Raw genomic sequence first — 19,682 nt, 5'->3', positions numbered from 1 at the left:
CTCAACATAGCGAAGATATCCAACACACCTTACTCCTCCTATTTTCCCCACAACAACCACCTATTTATTTAATAAAATGTTGTTTGAGGTAATATTGCAGGTCATTTTGAAATTATTCCTCTCTTTTGAAAATATTTTTTGATTGCACAGGACATTGAAGAACATAAATATGGCAATTTATTGCCATCTAGTGGTCTGTTGTAATCCTGTGCATCTCACAGAACAGAGTTATCACATGAGTATTATGTGAAACAAACGAAAGTGCCCAGGCTGCAACATTTTAGTACAATGTCTGCTTTTGAATGAATTTTGAGGGAAGCTCCCTATAAAGCAGGGGTGTCAAACTGGCGGCCTGCAGGCCGGATGCGTCATGTGCAGGCCACGCCCATCCCGGCTCCGCAAAGGCAAAAAACATCCTATGTCATGTGACGCGATGAGTTTGACACCCGTGCTATAAAGCATGTTACATTAAACCAATTGGAAGATATATAGTCGTCATGAATAGGACCTTCCAGTCCAGAAATGGGCACAATTTGTGCATAACATGAAGCTGTACAAAGTCTCCCCTCCCCCCCCCCCGAAGCAAGAGCTGTAAATGACTTGGCTTCTAGTTATCCGAAAAAAATGTCTTTTTCCAGGTGTTTCTACCCATCCAATACAATCTCAACTGATTGGGCATCATGCAGATGCCATCAGCCAAAGAGTGTCGACTGAGGGGAACTAGAAGATGGGTGTTTTGTGCTGTAGCCCCTGCCTGATGGCATATTCTCCCTTTGGAGATTAGAATGGCCCCAGCTCTGTTGGCTTTTTGCAAAATTTTAAAAATTAGACTTACCGTAGTTTTTGGAGTATAAAACACAGTTTCCCCCCCCTAAAAGAGGGTGAAAATTTGGGTGTGTCTTATACACCAAAGAAGCCCCACCCACCCGCTGGCCCCCACCCTTTAGCCTCTGCCTCCCAGCAATTTACCTCCTTGCAGCAAACAGCAAAAAGCCTGTTTCAGCTTCAGCACAGCCTGATTAGCACAAGCAGTTGATTGTCGGTTGGATCGGCCTCCCGACCCTCAGCTGTTTCAGGTTGCAGGGATTGCCATTGTCTATTGCCACGTGGGCCTTAGCTGTTTACTGCAAGGAGGCAAATTGCTGGGAGGCAGGTTTTGTTTTTTTCTTGTGCTAATCAGGCTATGATGAAAATGAAAATGAAACTAAAGCAGGCTGTTTGCTGCAAGGAGGCAAATTGCTGGGAGGCAGAGGCAGTTTTCCCCCCCCAACCAAAAAAGGTAGGTGCGTCTTATAGTCCGGAGCGTTTTATACTCCGAAAAATACGGTATGTGCGTGGGGCTGGGGCTCAGAATAGGTTAAGGGTTCTATTACTTGACTTTACTGTTAGTTAATTAATCATTGTGGTTGCTATTTATTTATTTTGTGGAGGTTTTTTATAGTTTTAACATTTTAAAAATTGTTTAAATTGTTTTATAATTGTTGTGGCCTGTCAGCCACCTGCCCCTCTGCTGAATCAGATGAGGAGATGGCATGGGAGTCATGGCCAGTATCAAGGCAACCTGAGAGTTTCAAGGGGGGGAGTGGGAATGGAGCTGTCAGAGATAGAGGCAGAGACGGAGCCTGAGCCCTCTGTCAGCCCTCAGATGAAGAATCAACAGCCCCCAGGTCTGGAGGCAGCTGACGAGGAAGAGGTGGAACAGCTGGGTCCAGTGCCTGATGCGCGGATGCACAGAAGGCAGAGGAGAGGAGAGCAGTGGAAATCTATGGGCCGGTCCTTGGGACAGAAGAGCCACCGCTGCTAGCGAAGCCCCACCCTAGCTCTGGGGATAAAAGGCAGGGGGTGGAGATAAATAGGTGTGGCAGACAACTATTCATCTCCCTGCTGGAGAGACTAGTTGGCCTGCTGTGTGAGAGAGGGAGAGACTATTTGGCATGGATCAGTATATTAGTCTTGCTTTTCCTTAGGATAAATACTAACAGTGGTATTTCTTTTTTGAAACAGAAATGCTGGTTTGGGTGTATGCTCAATGATTTGTAGGTTTGGAGGAATTTTGGCTCCATTTGTTCCTTCCTTGGTAAGTAATATACTATCTGCAGTATATCCTGTTTAATCAAACTTTCAAATCAATTAACAGGATTGATCCTTCATATGCAATAATTTTAACATGTGATAGTTAATCAGAACTTGCAGGCTTATATTTTTTTACCAATATTTGTCATCATGATATATATGTGACTAATACATTTTTTGCCCAGCATTTCTTTGGTAAATATACCAAAGTACATTTGAATAAGTCTGATTAAGATTTAGACGAACATATAAAATGCATAGCCTTCTTATGTTTATGGGAAGTTGAAAATCAGCATGGCCAGAGGTTTATGGCCAGAGGATTAGCAAGTGAAGCTTAACAGTAGAATGAGATGCCGTGGCAGATGAAAATATGTTACAGAGGAAAGAATTAAATGTCTCATTTTTTGCCCTTTTGGTTTTATTCCAATTTTGGCATCCCCTCTCCTATGACTGCTTTTTACAATAAAAATGAACCTTTCAAGATATCCAATTTTAGATCATTGGTCTAGTTTGGATCTGAGCCAGGAATTGAATATGGGGAAGCTGATCGGAGAGGCTTCTATAGAACAAGTAGATTTTCTGCCCCTGAACTTAATTGCAGAAAACCTTCCTCAAATCTTCACTCTTGATCTTTTCCTCATTCTTAAACCCTTGGAGCTTTTCATTTCTCTGCTTTTCAGCACTGAATAACCAGCAACTTGGTTTTTATTCTGTGACAACCTCTGAATACATTAATTGGATGTGAAATATGCTTTATGTTTCTTATTCATAAATTATATACGTATATATCATGTGTAGAATATCAGGATCATCCCGTAAAGTTGCAGCGTAAAAAAACAATTATTCAAGCCCATACATAAGAATCTAGGCAACTAAAGTTCAAGACTAAATTGCCACCAAATAAGGGTCAACAGAATCCAGGAAGGGTAAGACTTAGTCTGTTTGTGGAAACATAACAACTCTAAGCTGATGATATGCTTAATTCTGCCCCCAGTTCTGTCTTCTCCTCTCCTACAGTATATTTGCTTATGGTGTATGGGTAGGGGAATTATTCTAAGTTAAGAAAAATCCTCAGAATATCAATAGGAAGGAGATTGATATGTACATCACTTTGAATTCTGGCACTGAATTGTCATGCTTGTTTTTTATTGTCCCTTAGACTTTTTTGGGGGGGTCTGTTTTCTGTACTTCACAAAACTCTACTATATGTGTGTGTGTGTGTGTGTGTGTGTGTGTGTGTGTGTGTGTGTGTATACACACACACACACACACACACACACACATATATATGTATATATCCTATTTATATATCACTGCAATTCAATGAAGACTTTTTAAATAACTCTTATCTACCTATTTATATTATTTCATAACAAATAATTTAACTGATTCCTTCTAGAAATCTCTTGGTCCATCTGTACCATTTGGAGTCTTTGGAATCAGTGGATTATCAGCTGGTTTTTTGACTCTTCTACTTCCAGAAACCCTGAACAAACCAATTGCAGAAACTATTGAAGATTTGCAGATGCCTGTCTATCAAATACTTAAAAACAAAAAGGCAGAGTAAACACAATTATTTTTTCTGTGTCTTCTGTGCTACTGGAAATCTGTCTCACTTATTTGAAATAATCTATTTTATTTAACTACAATAGATGATTCAGTATCTGACTCCATGAACAGTTCAGGATTTCCCAATTTCCATTCACTCTTCTAGTTAAAATTCTTAAAAAGAAAAATGATTAATAAAAGCTTTTGCAATTGTTAATTGTCTTAGTGTCTGTTGAACTGAATTATCATAAATTTCAGCAAGTTCATTAGTTTTAAAAGAATGGTATTTATGGCTCTGGAAAGCTACCAATATTTAATGTAAACCATGGGAAAAAATGTTAACTTTATTAGTAACTGTTGCTTATGAATAGTGTCTTGGTGCTAATAGCTAGTCATTTTAGATCTGAATTGTTGCATTGTGTCTTCTGTGAAACTATTAAGAACTTTTGGATTCTAGACATTATGACTGCCCGAACGTATCTTATCTTTTTTTTTATGTACACTGAGAGCATATGCACCAAGACAAATTCCTTTTGTGTCCAATCACACTTAGCCAATAAAAATTCTATTCTATTCTATTCTTTTCCTTCCCTATCTGCTACCCATTAATGTTCTTTTTTGTAATTTGTGTCTGAACTTGTAAGGAGGAATTATTTTTTAAATTCTGTAACCTATTAAATTGGTATTTGGTTAATTCTTATAACAACTATCCTAATTGATTTTTTCATCTGTTTAACAGGTAAATCAGTTAGAAGAAAACTTTTAGTTTTGCAAAAAATATCTTGGTTGAAAATTTCAGTTGTTGAAGTATGCTGCCATCAAGATTATCACTTTGCGACATTCAAACCTATTTTCCTATTTCCAGAATGATCAATGTCTCATGTAAACATAACTTGTGAAGATGTGGAGAGGGAGAGGTAAAAATTAATGAGAAAATTTAATGGCCTAAATCAATTTTTCAAATGCTGTATACTGAGTGTTTTAAAACATTCATCATTACTTGTGGTTTCATTTAGTAAACAGGATAATTATTCTTTAAATGTATAAATTATTGGGGATTTGATTACAATTCTAAATAAGCAGTCAGAAAAATGACCATTAATTGTGTGATATTCTGGGCTCAGCATATTGGAATTAATATTACATTGATGCTTATAGTATCTTCAGATTGGAAGATTTTTCAGACCTGGAATATGCCATTTTGCTTTGGCTCTTAATTTTTACAGAATCTTGTTGCCAATATTTTTATATTAATGATTTTGGATGGTCTACCATATTTATAAACACCAAAGAACTGGTGATTTGTTACTGTTTTAACAGTTGTTGCAATATACACCATATGTAATCTGAAATTAAAATTAAAGAGACTGTATCTCCTCGCTAGGTAAGTATCAGATTGTAGGATTTATGTTTAGCAGGTGTCATTTTTATATACCCAAAAAACAAAATAGATATTGAATCTAAAAATCTGCCAGATATGAAAAGCTCTGTTCTGAAGTCCTTTAGCATGGAAAAAGAAAATCATCACTCCAAAAAATTATTTGTCCATGAAACTTCAAAAACTCCTGCAGAAACAGAAGGGTGAGAAATGGATTCTGCAGAACTGACCACAATATAATAATATACTGGCTCCTGCACACTATGAGCACCTGAGGCCTTACATACACCTCTTTTTCTTTGATGTGTAGGTCCTTGAATGTAACACTTGCCAACTCAGTTTCTTGTCATTGTCTGTTTTTCATTTATGAGGGAAAATGTAGAAGCTAAAATGAATTTTTGACAATCTGTTATCCCCAGGCCATAGTTGGCTGTGTTGAGGACTTAGACAAACTTCTTTCAGATCATATTTTCCTCTGGATGAGATTCATGTGGCAGTTACAGATCATGATTTAAAATTTACAGTCAATTTAAAAGGAAACAAAAAAAAAAACATCCCAGGCTTAATGAAGTATAGCCTATTTTGGCTTAAATACTATATATTTTCAGTGCTCTCTAGTAAAATGGACCATTTTTATAACTTGGAGGTAAAATATATTTGATGGAATTATTCTAGATGTCGGTGTGTGCCCTTCTAAACATAAACATAAATGATTAGCTTTTATATCTGATACTGCTTGTGATGGAAAACTTTATAAATTATATTTTTATAATGAAATGGAATATGAAATACTAAAAAGAATATTTTTCCTATGGAAGCAAAAGTGAATTGTGAAGGTAGCTTTTCCTTTTACAAAAAGTCATGATGCATTCTGTCCTTTTATTTCAATTATGTAGAAAATGGCTAATAAATGCTGTGGTTTCATACTGTCCTGCTAAGATTTTGTGTTTTGGGGGTAAAAGCAATCTATAGTGCTAACATCCTGCCGTTTGTATTTGTGCAGCAAAATCATTTAAGCCTGTTAGGAATAAGGACAGGCTGGGCAAACACACTTTGCATAATATAGCTGACAGAGACAGAAGCTACTAATAGTTAATAATGAGAAATTGGGGAGCTGATTTACTCTGCAGAGTTGAAAAATGTGGTTCGCTCATTTGAAAACCAAACAAAAACCCTACTAAAAGAATTAACCGAATCCGATTTGTCCTTCTGCTTATATGAAATAAGGGAGTGTTTGATTTCAGCTGTGCTGTTTTATTGACTCACTGATGTGCTGAAACACACAAACTTATTGATAATGCTCAAGGATCTCTGTCTTGCCTCAGAGTTAACAGTGATTTTCCAGGCAAACTGTGATCATAATGGGAAATGCAAGGGTCATAACCACAGGAGGCAGGCTGCTTCAAAGATTATCCTTTTTACGACCACAATTCAGCTCAAAATTTCTGTTGCTGAGCGAGACAGTTTGTTAAGTGGGTTTGGTTCATTTTACAATCTTTTGTTCTACAGTTGCAAAGAGAATTGATGCTAAGTTAGTGATGTGGTTGTAAAGTGAATCTGGCTTCTCCATTGACTTTGCTTGTCAGAAGGTTGAAAAAGCGTGATCACATGACCCTGGGACACTATGACTGCCATAAATACATGCCAGGTGCTTAAATGTCTGAATTTTTATCACGTGACTTTGGGGATGCTGCAACAGTTGTAAGTGTGAAAAGTGTCATAAGTCACTTTTTTCACTGTTGTAAATTCAAACGGTCACCAAACAAATGGTTGTAAGTCAAGGATGTAGCAGCAAAGAGAGCAGAGTTCAGCTCAGGCTTGCCATTGGCCCCGTCCCTCTCTAGCATGGGTTTGAAGGTCCTAGGCCTCCAGCCCAACCAAAGCATCCAGGCACAAAGCTATTCAAGTAGAAAGAGCAGCTCCCTCTCAAGCAAATTGTTAGGCTCCGATTTAGAGGCATCTTTTTAAAGACAAAGAATGTAGAAGTCAAAGGAGTCAGTTGTGACCCATCTTGTAAGCCGAGCCTTGCCTGGCTCTTGGGGTGGTGTTAATCTTTATTTTAGTTGATTACCCCGGTGTTGCCCAGGTATTTATTTATCCCAATCCTGTATCCCCCTTACCAGAGGGAGCTCCCTTGTGGAGTACTGCGAAGCTGTTACCATGGCAACTCCACTGTGCTTTACAGTAGAAGCCATTTTAAGGCACAACAAGCTGTATCTTAACAGAACTTGAATCCAAAATGCACACTGTCACTGTCAAAAGTACTGTGATTTGACACTATAGATATAGTTCATTCATTTTCATTTCAGCAACCCAGGCATTCCAGAGTTATGCTGGAACATACACACACACACACACACACACACACACACACACACACACACACACACACCGAGGGGTATGAGGGATGTCTTACCACCACAATATTTATTTCCAGAGAGTAAGTCATCTGTGTACCAAGTTTGGTTGAAATTGCTCGAGGTGTTCCAGTGTTATGCTGGAACACATGTGTGCGCGCACACACACACACACATTTTTATACATATATAGATTGTTTAAGCCACTGGTGGAAGCAAAGAAATACTTACCTAAATTAGGGGTCTCCAACCTGTGGGCCACAGCCCACTAGTGGGCCATTAGGGGATGGTAACCAGGCTGTGGAAATGGCTGGCGACCATGTGTGCACACATGCGCATCAGTTGCATGAACAGCGGGCAAGCGCGTGCATGTCACTTGCGCAGATGGACTTGCATGCAGACACGCATGCTTGCTGGCCACTCGTGCAGTACCATCCCCTCCCTCCCCCCCCCCACCGGTCCACAAAGCCGGAAACGCTGGGGAACTCCGATCTAAATGATAAAATAGAATCCTTCATTGGGAAAATGAGATGGCCTGGGATCACAGCTCACTTTCGAACTGACAGAGCGATGGCACCAAGGAAATGATCAGATAGAATTTTCTTGGATTTTTAAAAAATTGTGAAGGTGTATCTTTTTGAGTATGTTTTGCCTATTTAAAGGTTACACTACACCTTTAGGTTACACTATATGCTTCTAATTTTGAAATATGCCACCTGTTTTCTTATTCACATATGATTTAGCAATTCAGTATGAATGTGGTACAAAAGCAGTTTTGCGGGGCTGCTGCCCATTTCCGTTTGATGTACTTACAAAAACATTGTAATACTCAATACTTTGGTTAGTCTGAGTGGAGGTTTACCAGGTAACCAAGTTGTTAAGTTACCACTCAGAATTTTTATTTTCTTAAAATTTTTGTGCAGTTTATTAGGGATCCAGAACCATTCAGATGATTAAAGATGATGGTTCGCAGCAGATTGCCTTCATTTTCCTGTTTCAATTTTAGAAACTGAGATGGGAAATTTGGCAAGCGCTCCTAGGTGCCCACCACCACTGTTTTGCCTCCTTTTCAAAAACAAATACTGGCACTCCATGACTGAACTGGCCATGGTGCCACAATAGTTTTGATTTACCATTGGCTGAATAACAAACAACTTTGGCTTCCTTGAGAGCAAGTCCCTTCGCTTGCCCTCAAGGAAGTCAATGCTGTTCGTTATGGACAATTTAAGGCCCGCATCATGTATTGTTATCCCAAGACCACAAGCAACAAATAACTAATGCAAGTACCCAAAGGATTTGCATTCTAGCACAGGGGTGTCAAACGACGTCATGTCTGCGTCACGTGACGTATCGGGACTTCCCCCCCCCTTTGCTAAACCGGGCGTGGGCATGGCTATCAAGTGACGCATCCGGCCCGCAGGCTGGGAGTTTGTCTTAGCATATCATTTTTACTGGGAGAAGTGGGGTGTGTTTTGTATCAGGTTGTACAAGTAAACAAGCTGAAGACTCAATGTGGCATCAGTTTCCATCAAGATCTGCATACAGATAAATGATCTTTCCCAAAACTGGATGATTAAAGATTTTCTAGTTCTTTTATCCCGGGGGGAGGCAGAGGGGTACAAAAATAAATGTAGCTTTCTGATGAACATTATACCGAAATATCTGTGGCGGAGATTAATGATGTTAATTCCTGTTGATCAGATTGGAAATTAAAGAGTAAAAAGATTTATTTGCAGTAAGCTACCGCTTTTATAGCTTTTGCACTGTGTCTCATTTATGAAAAAAGCCGATTTAAAAATATTGAATTTGTTTTTGATATTTTGGTTTTGTGGCGAGTGGGGGCTGATAATAAATTCACTCATGCTGGTCTTATTCACATAACCAATTTCCGACACGTTTAAAAATAAAAATCTTGTTACCATAATATTCTGGTTCTTATCTTGCCTATTACAATGTTTGGAATGATGGCAGCGGTGGGTTTCACATATTCTTACCACCGGTTTGCCGCGCGCATGTTCATTTTGTGCACGTCTCCCGCGCATGCACACATGGGCCTTCCGTGCATGCGCCCGGCCTTGAAAACGTGGCTAAATAGGACAGCAGCCGCAGTCGCTGCTACCGGACCGAAGCGGCTGAATACCACCTCTGAATGATGGGAGATGTACAAAGGGTACCATTTTATGAAGAGTTGGGGAAACACATAATACATTGGAATGCAATTCATATATTTATAAGTAAATTATAGAAGAAACCAACAGTCATCAAGAAAGAAAACACACTGTTGAGGCTTGAAGGTTGTTTTGTTTTAGTTAAAATTAAGTTGGGTATTGGAGGATCAATTACACATTTGCAGGTGTTCTTAATCGGTGTAATAGGATAACATTTAACTATCATTTCAGTTACAAAGAATCAAATTAAATGTAATTAAATAATGCTGAGTTTACAAAGAAGGAACCATAAGCAATTACCTTCCAGCAGCTTATAGATTGTACATCATGAAGTATTTATCATTGTAATGGCTTTCCAAGTGGCTGAACTACCTTTGTTTACAATCGTGGGCTTACATCAGGTCAGGTACCCTATACTTAATCAATTTTATATAAGTTGCAAATAAGAATATTGAAATAGATGATTCTGGAAAGCATGAACATTGATGTATAGCAACACAGAAAGCACAGTGAAGCTAATTACAAGTGTAATTGATCAAGTTGTGCTTTTGTGAAAGCTCCAATAGATTATGAGTTGCTTAGGAGAATGGGTCCTTTCTAAATCTTTAGTAGGCTGATGGCAGTGACCTGGCTTATTTATAATTTGTTCAATCCATGTATTTAATTTGCTTGCCATTCGGAAAGGTAAAGAAAAATAAAGTATAAGCTTTCAGGTGCAAATTACTTTGAGCAATGTTTTTCAACCCTGGAAACTTGAAAATGTGTGTGACTTCAACTCCCAGATTTCACAGCATATAGCATGTTCTTGAGAAGCAAATTAAGAATAATAAAGTGCAGCTTGCCTTAATGAAGAGATGTTGGCCTACTATTTTTTAAATAGTTGTTTATATACTTAGAATGGGTAATGCTAGTTTCCAAGCATATGGGCACTACCATTGATGCTCAAAATGGCATAACTGAACATAATTGAAGAAAAAATGGCATAACTTGATGTTAAAAGACAAATCTGCATTCTCCCAAGGATATTTACAATTTACCCAAGTCAAGGATGATTATAATTCATCTCACTCAAATGTTAAACCGGCCTTGAAAGGTATCAATTTTGTGGTTCCTTTGCTTAAAGTAAAATTAGTGGATTTAGTGCCAGCCATAACATAATTTGGCATTTATTTGAGACTTTGGGACAGAAGCACAAGTACTGGTATGTTTGTTTTCTAGTTCTTGGGTCCCTGGATTCAGGGGTGGGCTGCTGGGGGTTCGCAGGGGTTCAGGAGAACCTCTACCTAAGATTTTGTGCAGTTCAGAGAACTCCCAAATCCCACTCCTGGCTGGCCCAGCCACTCCAACCCGCCCCTCCCAGGAGCCCCCATGTGGCCCGTTTTGGATGCAGGTAAATGCAGGGCATGCACAGAGGTTCAGGGAGGGTGAAAAACTGGCTTACTAGAAGTTCGGGAAGGCTGGAAATGGGCCTGTTTCTGGCTTCCAGAGCGCCTCTGGTGCCTGGGGAGGCCGTTTTCACCCTCCTGGAGGCTCAAAGAAAGCCTCCGGAGCCCAGGGAGGGCAAAACCACCCCCCTCCCAACGTGATGCAGGAGGACGACTAGGCCACACCCACCCAGCAACCGGGCAGAGGTCCCCTTGCTAAAATTTTTGAAGCCCACCCCTGCCTGGATTCCAGAAGGGCTCCAAAATACATTATCTTCAGCCAATTGTGCAGAAGGGAGCTTGACTGCACCACAGTATCTAACTTCTAGGAATTCACCCTACAATTCCTGATATGAACACTCAGCTGGTCTGTAAGAATACAGGTTAGAATCTGAAGTTCAAAACTGGTCAGTGTATACATGCTGGACAGTAAATCCCTTTACAGGTAATCTCCCAGGTATGAATGTTCATTTAGTGAATTTTCACAAGACTGGATTTATTCAGAAAGGATACTTAACGTTAGAAATTCAAAATGGCGATCAAAGCAGAGGCCTCTGTAGCCCTGTGACTTGGATTCAGTCACTGCTGCGGTGGCCGCCATTTTTAACTCTGACTTGCCTGTGCCGTTTGGTGTTACGACATGCCCTTTCCTGAAGCCGGCAGTTTGGTGTTTTGTTTTTTTTTAAATCCCTGGTCACCTGGACAAACAAGATTGGTGATTTTTGATTTAGAAATGATATCCTGCAAAAATCTTTTCACACTTCTATACAAGTGGGGGGCTCACGGCTTGTAATTTTTAAAGAGTTACCTCCTAAAATGCTGAAAGCTAGAAAAGAATTTGGTTTTCTTGTTAAGGAATTGAAAAATTTACAGATACCCTTCCGGTGGGATGCACCAGCTGGGGTAATTTTCAGATATAAGGGAGAAGGATATCGGTTGAATACCGTGGAGAAGGCGCAACACTTTTACAGTACTATTCTTATGGAAAGAACACCATCTCCACGTACATCTACAGTTCTGGAGATTAAGGAGAGTGAAGAGAGGCAATTGAAAGAACAGTCTAAGCAGGAATTAGAAAACGTGCAAGGTGCAGAAGGAGGTATTCTGAGTGAGCCATCGCTGGATTCTTCTCCAATTTTGGATTTGATTCAGTTGACTGAAGTTAAAGATCAACGTATAACTAGAGCTCAATCCAAGCTACTTAAACAGAAGCAACAACAACAACAGGAAAGACAAGACAAGAAGGCAGTTAAGAGCACTGCACAAGAGATTGGCGCTATGGGAGGAGCGAGATCGAAGCTCGCGGATGAACTTCAAGCATATTGCTCCGCGCTCCAGAAAGAGGTTAATGACCTTTAAGTGTTTATCTTGGAATGTCAATGGGTTGAATTCAGCACAGAAAAGGGAAAAATTATTTACATATTTGAAACAATTTAATAATGATATAATATGTTTACAAGAAACGCATATTACAACTCAAGATCAAAAATATTTGATAAATTCAAAACTAGGAGCACATTATATATCTTCAACTTCGCAGAAAAAGAATGGTGTGGTTATTTATGTAAATAAAAAATTAACAGCAAAAGTTATAGAAGTAGATCAAGATGGTAGATTTGTAGCAATTGAATTGTTTACAGCAAATGGTCAAATTCTTTTGATTGGAATTTATGCTCCCAACCAACAACAGGATTATTTTTACAAGATGTTACATATTAAAATATTGCAATGGGACTACAGATCTATTTTAATTATGGGAGATTGGAATGGAGTAATTGATTCTAAATTAGATAAAAAGAGCTTGGCAAAGTCTAGAATTAGATTACCACAGACCTTTTTTGATATGAAAGAAGATATGGAACTAAAAGATGTTTGGAGAATACATAACTCAAATGAATTGGATTACACTTTTTTTTCTGATAGACATAGATCTTTTTCTAGGATTGATTTTATCTTGTTGTCAAATGATCTACTTGTTAAGACAAAAAGAACAAAGATTTTTCCAAGAATTTTGACTGATCATAGTCCTGTATGGATAGAAATCGAGATGGATAAGGTTGAGAGACGTTCTTGGAGATTAAATGAGAACCTGTTTAGATATGAAAAAAATATAATAGAACTTAAAAAGCATTTGAAAGAATTTTTTGAAATAAATTTGAATAAAGGTACCCCAGTTGAAATTGTTTGGGATGCAAGTAAAGCTTATATGAGAGGGGTACTTATCTACATGAATTCTAAACATAGACTGTTCCGACAAAAGAAAAGATCTGAGTTGGAAATGGAAATAAAGAATAAAGAACAGTTACTTATTAAAAACCCAACAGATGAAAGAATACGAAGTGCTATAAAACTTTTGAAAGACCAATTCCAAATGCTTATGGCGGAACAAGTTGCAACAAGTTTACAATACGCGAAGCATAATACATTTTGCAATGCTAATAAACCGGGCAGATGGTTGGCTTACACATTGAGGAAAAAACAAAGTATACGGACTATTGATAGTATTGATATTGGAGGGAAAGAAATCTTTCAACAAAAACTAATTAAAGAAGCTTTTGTGGATTATTATACTAAACTATATGCCAAAGATGAGGTGTAGAATGGACTTATAGAAAAATATTTAAAGGATAAGAGAGTTACAAAAATTACTGATCAACAAAAGGAAAGAATGAATTATCCTATAACAGAGGAGGAGATAACAGCAGCAATTAAACAGCTAAAAACAGCCAAAGCTCCTGGCACGGATGGTTTGACTGCAGTGTATTACAAAACTTTACAAGCTGAAATGGTGGGACAACTTAGAGATTTATTTTGCAATATTCAACAAGGGGGTAAAATACCCCCATCCTGGACAACTGCTTATATATCTTTGATACCAAAAGAACAAGTTGGTCCTAAAAAACCAGAGAACTACAGACCAATATCTCTTTTGAACACAGACTATAAAATTTACGCGAAGGTATTAGCCAACAGGTTGATGCCAGTAATCCAAAAGGTGATTCATGAGGACCAAGCGGGATTTATTGAGGGTAGATACATGAAGGACAATGTAAGGCAAGTAATAGACTTATTGGAATATCTTGATAAGAATAAACAGATTTCTGCAGTGCTGGTCTTTTTGGATGCGGAGAAGGCCTTTGATAGAGTGGATTGGAATTTTCTACTAAAGACTTTAAAAAAGATGGGCTTTGGGGACCAGTTTACACAGGCAATTTCAGCAATTTATCAAGAGCAAAAAGCACAGATTATTATTAATGGAAGTTTGACGACAGAGTTTAAAATTGAAAAAGGAACAAGACAGGGATGTCCGTTGTCCCCACTTTTATTTATTTTAACATTGGAAGTCTTGCTAAATACAATACGGGACTCAAAAATTTTGAAAGGCATAATGATAAGGCAAGAGGATTATAGAGTAAAGGCATTTGCAGATGATCTGGTGGTTACCCTATCACAACCAATGGAATCAATAATCTTGATGAACGACATTATACAAGACTATGGTAGAGTTTCAGGTTTCAGAGTGAACTCAAAAAAGACTAAAATGATAGTCAAAAATATGACACAAGATCGTAAACATGAGTTTGAAAGGAGGGCAGGTTTTGAAATTGTACCTAAGGTAAAATATCTTGGAGTTCAGGTTGCAGAATCAAACATGAAATTGTTTCAAAATAACTATGAGGTGTTGTGGCGAGAGGTTCAGAAAGACATGGGGACTTGGAAAAAGCTGCAACTGTCTTTACTTGGAAGAATAGCAGCAGTTAAGATGAACATTTTGCCAAGATTTCTGTTTTTGTTTCAAATGATTCCGGTGCTTAAAAGTGATAAACAACTGAAAGTTTGGCAAACTGGACTTAATAAGTTTGTCTGGAACGAGAAAAAGCCGAGAGTGAAATTGAAAATTATGCAAGATGTTCCAGAAAGAGGAGGCCTTAAACTTCCAAACCTACAGTTATACTATGATGCAGCAGCTTTAACTTTAACAAGTGATTGGTTTGGAAGTAAAAAGGCTGGAATATTGAATGCAGAAAGTTTTGATCTTGAATTTGGATGGCATGCTTACCTATTTTATGATGACAAAGTTGATAAAGTATTTAAAAGTCATATACTTAGAGACTCTTTGATGAGAGTTTGGAAGAAGCACCGACTCAAATGGGATTATAAAATACCGCTATGGCTGGATCTTGGTCATACCTTGTGGAATACAAATATAATGTCACTCGGGGGGTTTTTATACAAAGAGGTTCTTTTTACAGATGCGGGCAGATGGCAGTTGAAGACATTGCAGACACTGTTGGACGAAGGGATTAATTTAACCTGGTTACAATATAATCAATTACAATTGAGATGGAAAGAGGACCAAAAAACTGGTATTATGTTGCATGAGGAAGAATTGGTTAGACATATAAGAGAGAAAGGTCCAATGCATATTAAAAGGCTTTACAATGTTTTGCTAGAAAGGGATTCAGAAACGGAATTAGTTAAAGATTGTATGATTAAGTGGGCACAAAATTTTGAAGAACCAGTGATTTTGGAAACATGGGAAAAAATTTGGGTTCAGAATGTTAAATTTACACAGTCGCAGAATTTGAGGGAAAATTTTTATAAAATGTTTTATAGATGGCATCTAGATCCTAAAAAGTTGTCATGTATGTACCCTAATGTTCAGCCAAAATGTTGGAGATGTGAATGTTTGGATGCTACGTATTATCATGTTTGGTGGACCTGTAGGAAAGTTAAGGCTTTTTGGATAAAAATATGGTGGGTCATGCAGAATGTTTTGAAGAAAAAAATTCAATTTTCTCCACAATTGTTTTTATTGGGCATAGTTAAGGGTTTTACACGGGATGAAACAAAATTAATATTGTATATGATAACAGCAGCAAGATTGTTGATAGGTAAATATTGGAAGAATGAAGCTTTGCCTACTATCGAGGAATGGACTTCGAAGATAGCTAGTTTTGCAGAGATGGCGAAGATTTCAGCATATTTAAAAGATTGTTCACAAGAGACTTATGAATGGGAATGGAAAAGGTGGATAGAATATGTTCAGAACAAATACCAAATTAGAAAGTATCAAATAGCTTTTATTTGAAAACAATGTATTAGAAATATTTTAATATAAAGAGACAAAGAGGGAAAATTATGTAGGGGGAGGGATGGGTTCAGGTATATATATCAGTGTTATTAGTTATGAGTACATAATAGGGAAGTCTGGGGGGGGAGGGTTAGGGAGGGTTAGGGAGGACGGGAAGTTTGGGGAGGGAGGTGGGGGGGTGAAAAAAAAGGGGTGAAAATGTAATTGTAAAACTTTTGCAATAAAAAAAAAAAAAGATTGGTGATTTTTGCAGCCGGGGTGGCGCAGTTTGTTTTTTGTTTTGGTGCTGCATGGGCTTGAGGACTAGTGCTAGAATTGCTTCTCTAAGTATTTAAAAAAATTTGTTTTTGTTAATCAATAGTACTGTTACTGTTTGCAAGCACTTTGGGAACAGCTCTGCTTTTTAAGCACTATACTTTGCAAACTATTGTGTTTGTAAGTGCAGTACTTTGCAAAGATAAAGTTTGTTTGCATTTGCCTTGAACTACTTGTAGAAATGCTAGCCACAGCATCTACACAAAGCATTCTATAAAGTTGTGTTTCCTTGCTCTTATTTTGGAGATTAGCATATATTACTGTAGTTTGTAGGTTTTAAATTTAATTTGTCTCCAGAAGTTGTGGGTGCCCCATCACTGGAAGCTTTTAGGAAGAGACTGGTTAGGCATTTATCAGAAATACTCACTTGTGAGAGCAGTGGGTTAGACTAGATGACCTCAAGTCCCTTCCATCTCTTACTTGCAAGCTGAAAGTTCTATAAATCCCTACCCCATCTCCCTCTGGCTGGCGACTCTTAAGCTAGCAAGTGTTTGTTTTTTTTTTAGTTTAGTTTAGTTTGTCATTGCACCTCGTACAACAAAATTAAATGCCATCTTCAGTGTACATTATAACTATAAAAATAAAACACAAACACATCCTTCACATTCTGTACAATTGAATTGAAAACCAATATTGCATTAATATTGCACTATACAGTAGAATTCAATATAGTTACTGCCCTGGGATAGAAGCTGTTTTTCAGCCTATTTGTCCTTGTTTTTATTGTCCTGTACCGGCTGCCAGATGGTAATAGTTTAAAAAAAAAATGGTGCCCAGGATGAGATGGATCTTTAAGAATGTTTTGAACTTTCTTAAGGCAGCGGGAGCTATAAAGCTCTTCCAAAGAGGGGAAGAGGGCAACCAATGATCCTCTGGGCAATGACGTTAACCCTCTGGAGTGCTGTCCTATCTGCCATTGTGCAATTGGCAAGCCATACACAGGTGCAGTAAGTTAAGATACTCTCTGGTGCAGCAGTAGAAGGTCACCAGCAGTTTTTCATGCAGTTGTTGTTTCCTGAGAAGTCTCGGGTAGTATAATCTCTGCTGGGCCCTTTTGACCAGTGCTGCAATGTGAATGCCCCAGGTCAGGTCCTCTTTTATGCTTTAAAAGCAACTGCAATCAGAGAGTTCTGTAAATTACTGCCCCGCCCCACTCTGGGCAGCTGTCTGAAGAAGCTTAAGCTGACTAGCAGCAAATGGGCTTTAAAAAAAAAAAGCAACTGCAATTGGAGAGCTGTGCAAACCTGCTTGGAGGCAATTTAGTTCCTCAGCCGGAAACAACTGATGGAGTGGGAAGTCTCTCAATTCAGTTAATGATGGCAGCGATCAGTTAATGAATCAGAGGAAACAGTGAGTTAGATCTTCGTTCATTTAATGACCCATTTGATTCAATTAATGAATTTGATTTTAAAAATTTGTTGTTGGAAGAAAAATCCATCTGGTTCAGTGAGATTTTGACCTTAGAAAGCTATAAACAGATCAAGGGTCCTGATAAATTTGGAATATTGAGGTCTCTTCATGAGGAGCAACCATTTGGAGTATGTGGATGATCTCTCATCCTCTACTTACCCAGAGAAGTTCCAAGGAATGGGCCTATTCAGTGGTTCTTTGATCTTTGCTGTGGTCTTCAGTTTGCCCCTGAAGTCTTTCAGATGAATACTATATTTGTATAAGAATGGGAGAGAATAAGAATGTATAAGAATGGGGTCACACAATTACTTTAACTCTGAGTACAAATTCCAGTTATTACCCAGATTTTGGAGCCAAAATTAGTATGCAAACGTACCATAAGGTAAAGGTAAAGGTTCCCCTCGCACATATGTGCTAGTCGTTCCCAACTCTAAGGGGCAGTGCTCATCTCTGTTTCAAAGCCGAAGAGCCAGCGCTGTCCAAACACATCTCCATGGTCATGTGGCTGGCATGACTAAACGCCAAAGGTGTGCAGAACGCTGTTACCTTCCCACCAAAGGTGGTCCCTATTTTTCTACTTGCATTTTTTATGTGCTTTCGAATTGTAGGTTGGCAGAAGCTGGGACAAGTAATGGGAGTTCACCCCGTTACGCGGCACTAGGGATTCGAACCGCTGAACTTCCAACCTTTCGATTGACAAGCTCAGCGTCTTAGTCACTGAGCCACTGCGTCCCATGAAAAGTACTATAATAAAGTACAATTTCTATTTTTCAGAAACTATTTTTAGTTTTGACTGCGTTCTTTCTAATTTTTTTAAAAAATATTCTCATTAAGTTAGTAGACTTGATTCAGCCAAAATTGAACATTTTCATTTTTCATTTGATTCAAGTGGGAGATAATGAAACATGTTCAAGAGCCGTGTTTGGCTATTTTGCTTGAGTTTGTGTCCCATTCATATTTTAATTTTACACAAAAAAGAGTACCATTGGTTCAACATTATGATGAATGTTAAATAGATTCCCCACCTCTTCTTCAATACTTTTTCTCTATAATTATGAAATGCTCTGCTCTGCTGTATAGCCCCTTTCAAATAGAGAACACATCATGTGACTTAAAATAATGATTGAAGAACATAACAAAATAACAGTTGGAATGGACCTTGCAGGTCTTCTAGTCCAATCTCCTGCTCAAGCAGGAGACCCTATATCCAGAGGTGGGCTGCTGCCGGTTCAGACCGGTTTGAGCAAACCGGTAGTTCCGACCATCGGCTGGGCCTGTCCACCTGCCCCGGGCTATCCCATCCTATAAATCTCACTCTCTGGCTCGCTTGCCCCACCCACTCAATCCAGCTGATTTCCATGCCTCACCCGCTCTAATCACTGCGGCTGCCCGAGGAGGTGTGCTAGAAGCCGTGTGCATGTAATGGTGTGTTTGAAGCTGCGCGCAAGTGCAGAATGCGTGCACTCAAGCAAAGTGAGCATGCGCACGCTCACATTTTTGGTTCGGCACTAGGTGAACCATTTGTTAAATTATGTGCATCCCACCTCTGCCTATACCATTTCAGCAGTGGTGGGTTTCAAAATATTTTACTACCAATTCTGTGGGTGTGACTTTGTGGGTGTGGCTTTGTGGGCGTGGCAGGGGAAGGATACTATAAAATCTCCATTCGTCCCCACTCCAGGGGAAGGTTACTGTAAAATCTCCATTCCCTCCCCACTCCAGGGGAAGATTACTGCAAAATCCCCATTTCCTCCTGATCAGCTGGGACTTGGGAGGCAGAGAATAGATGGGGGCGGGGCCAGTCAAAAGTTTTACTACTGGTTCTCCGAACTACTCAAAATTTCCGCTACCGGTTCTCCAGAACTGGTCAGAACTTGCTGAAACCCACCTCTGCATTTCAGACAGATGGCTGTC

General features: G+C 38.8%; 1 protein-coding gene across 4 annotated transcripts in view; it reads left to right on the top strand.

Moving 5' to 3' along the window:
* LOC117676329 (solute carrier family 22 member 15-like) overlaps nucleotides 1-5,923 on the top strand; it is a 37,017-nt gene extending 31,094 nt beyond the window's left edge. For 2 of the 4 annotated variants that reach the window (XM_034435735.3, XM_060694950.2), the window contains 3 exons: nucleotides 2,005-2,077; nucleotides 3,473-3,631; nucleotides 4,361-5,923. In XM_034435735.3, the coding sequence (XP_034291626.2) occupies nucleotides 2,005-2,077; nucleotides 3,473-3,631; nucleotides 4,361-4,387 (259 nt within the window). In that variant the 3' untranslated portion in view covers nucleotides 4,388-5,923. Of the gene's footprint in view, nucleotides 1-2,004; nucleotides 2,078-3,472; nucleotides 3,637-4,360 lie in introns of all 4 variants that reach the window. The other 2 variants (XM_034435736.3, XM_087871812.1) reach the window with 1 other exon arrangement.
* Nucleotides 5,924-19,682: the final 13,759 nt, after the last annotated feature.

The sequence above is a fragment of the Pantherophis guttatus genome, chromosome 6 (assembly GCF_059756535.1).
Source record: "Pantherophis guttatus breed Tessera chromosome 6, ASM5975653v1, whole genome shotgun sequence".
In the NCBI taxonomy this organism is placed as follows: Eukaryota; Metazoa; Chordata; class Lepidosauria; order Squamata; family Colubridae; genus Pantherophis; species Pantherophis guttatus.
The sequence above is the reverse complement of the archived record's forward strand: the minus strand, read 5'-3'. Positions and strand labels throughout refer to the sequence as shown.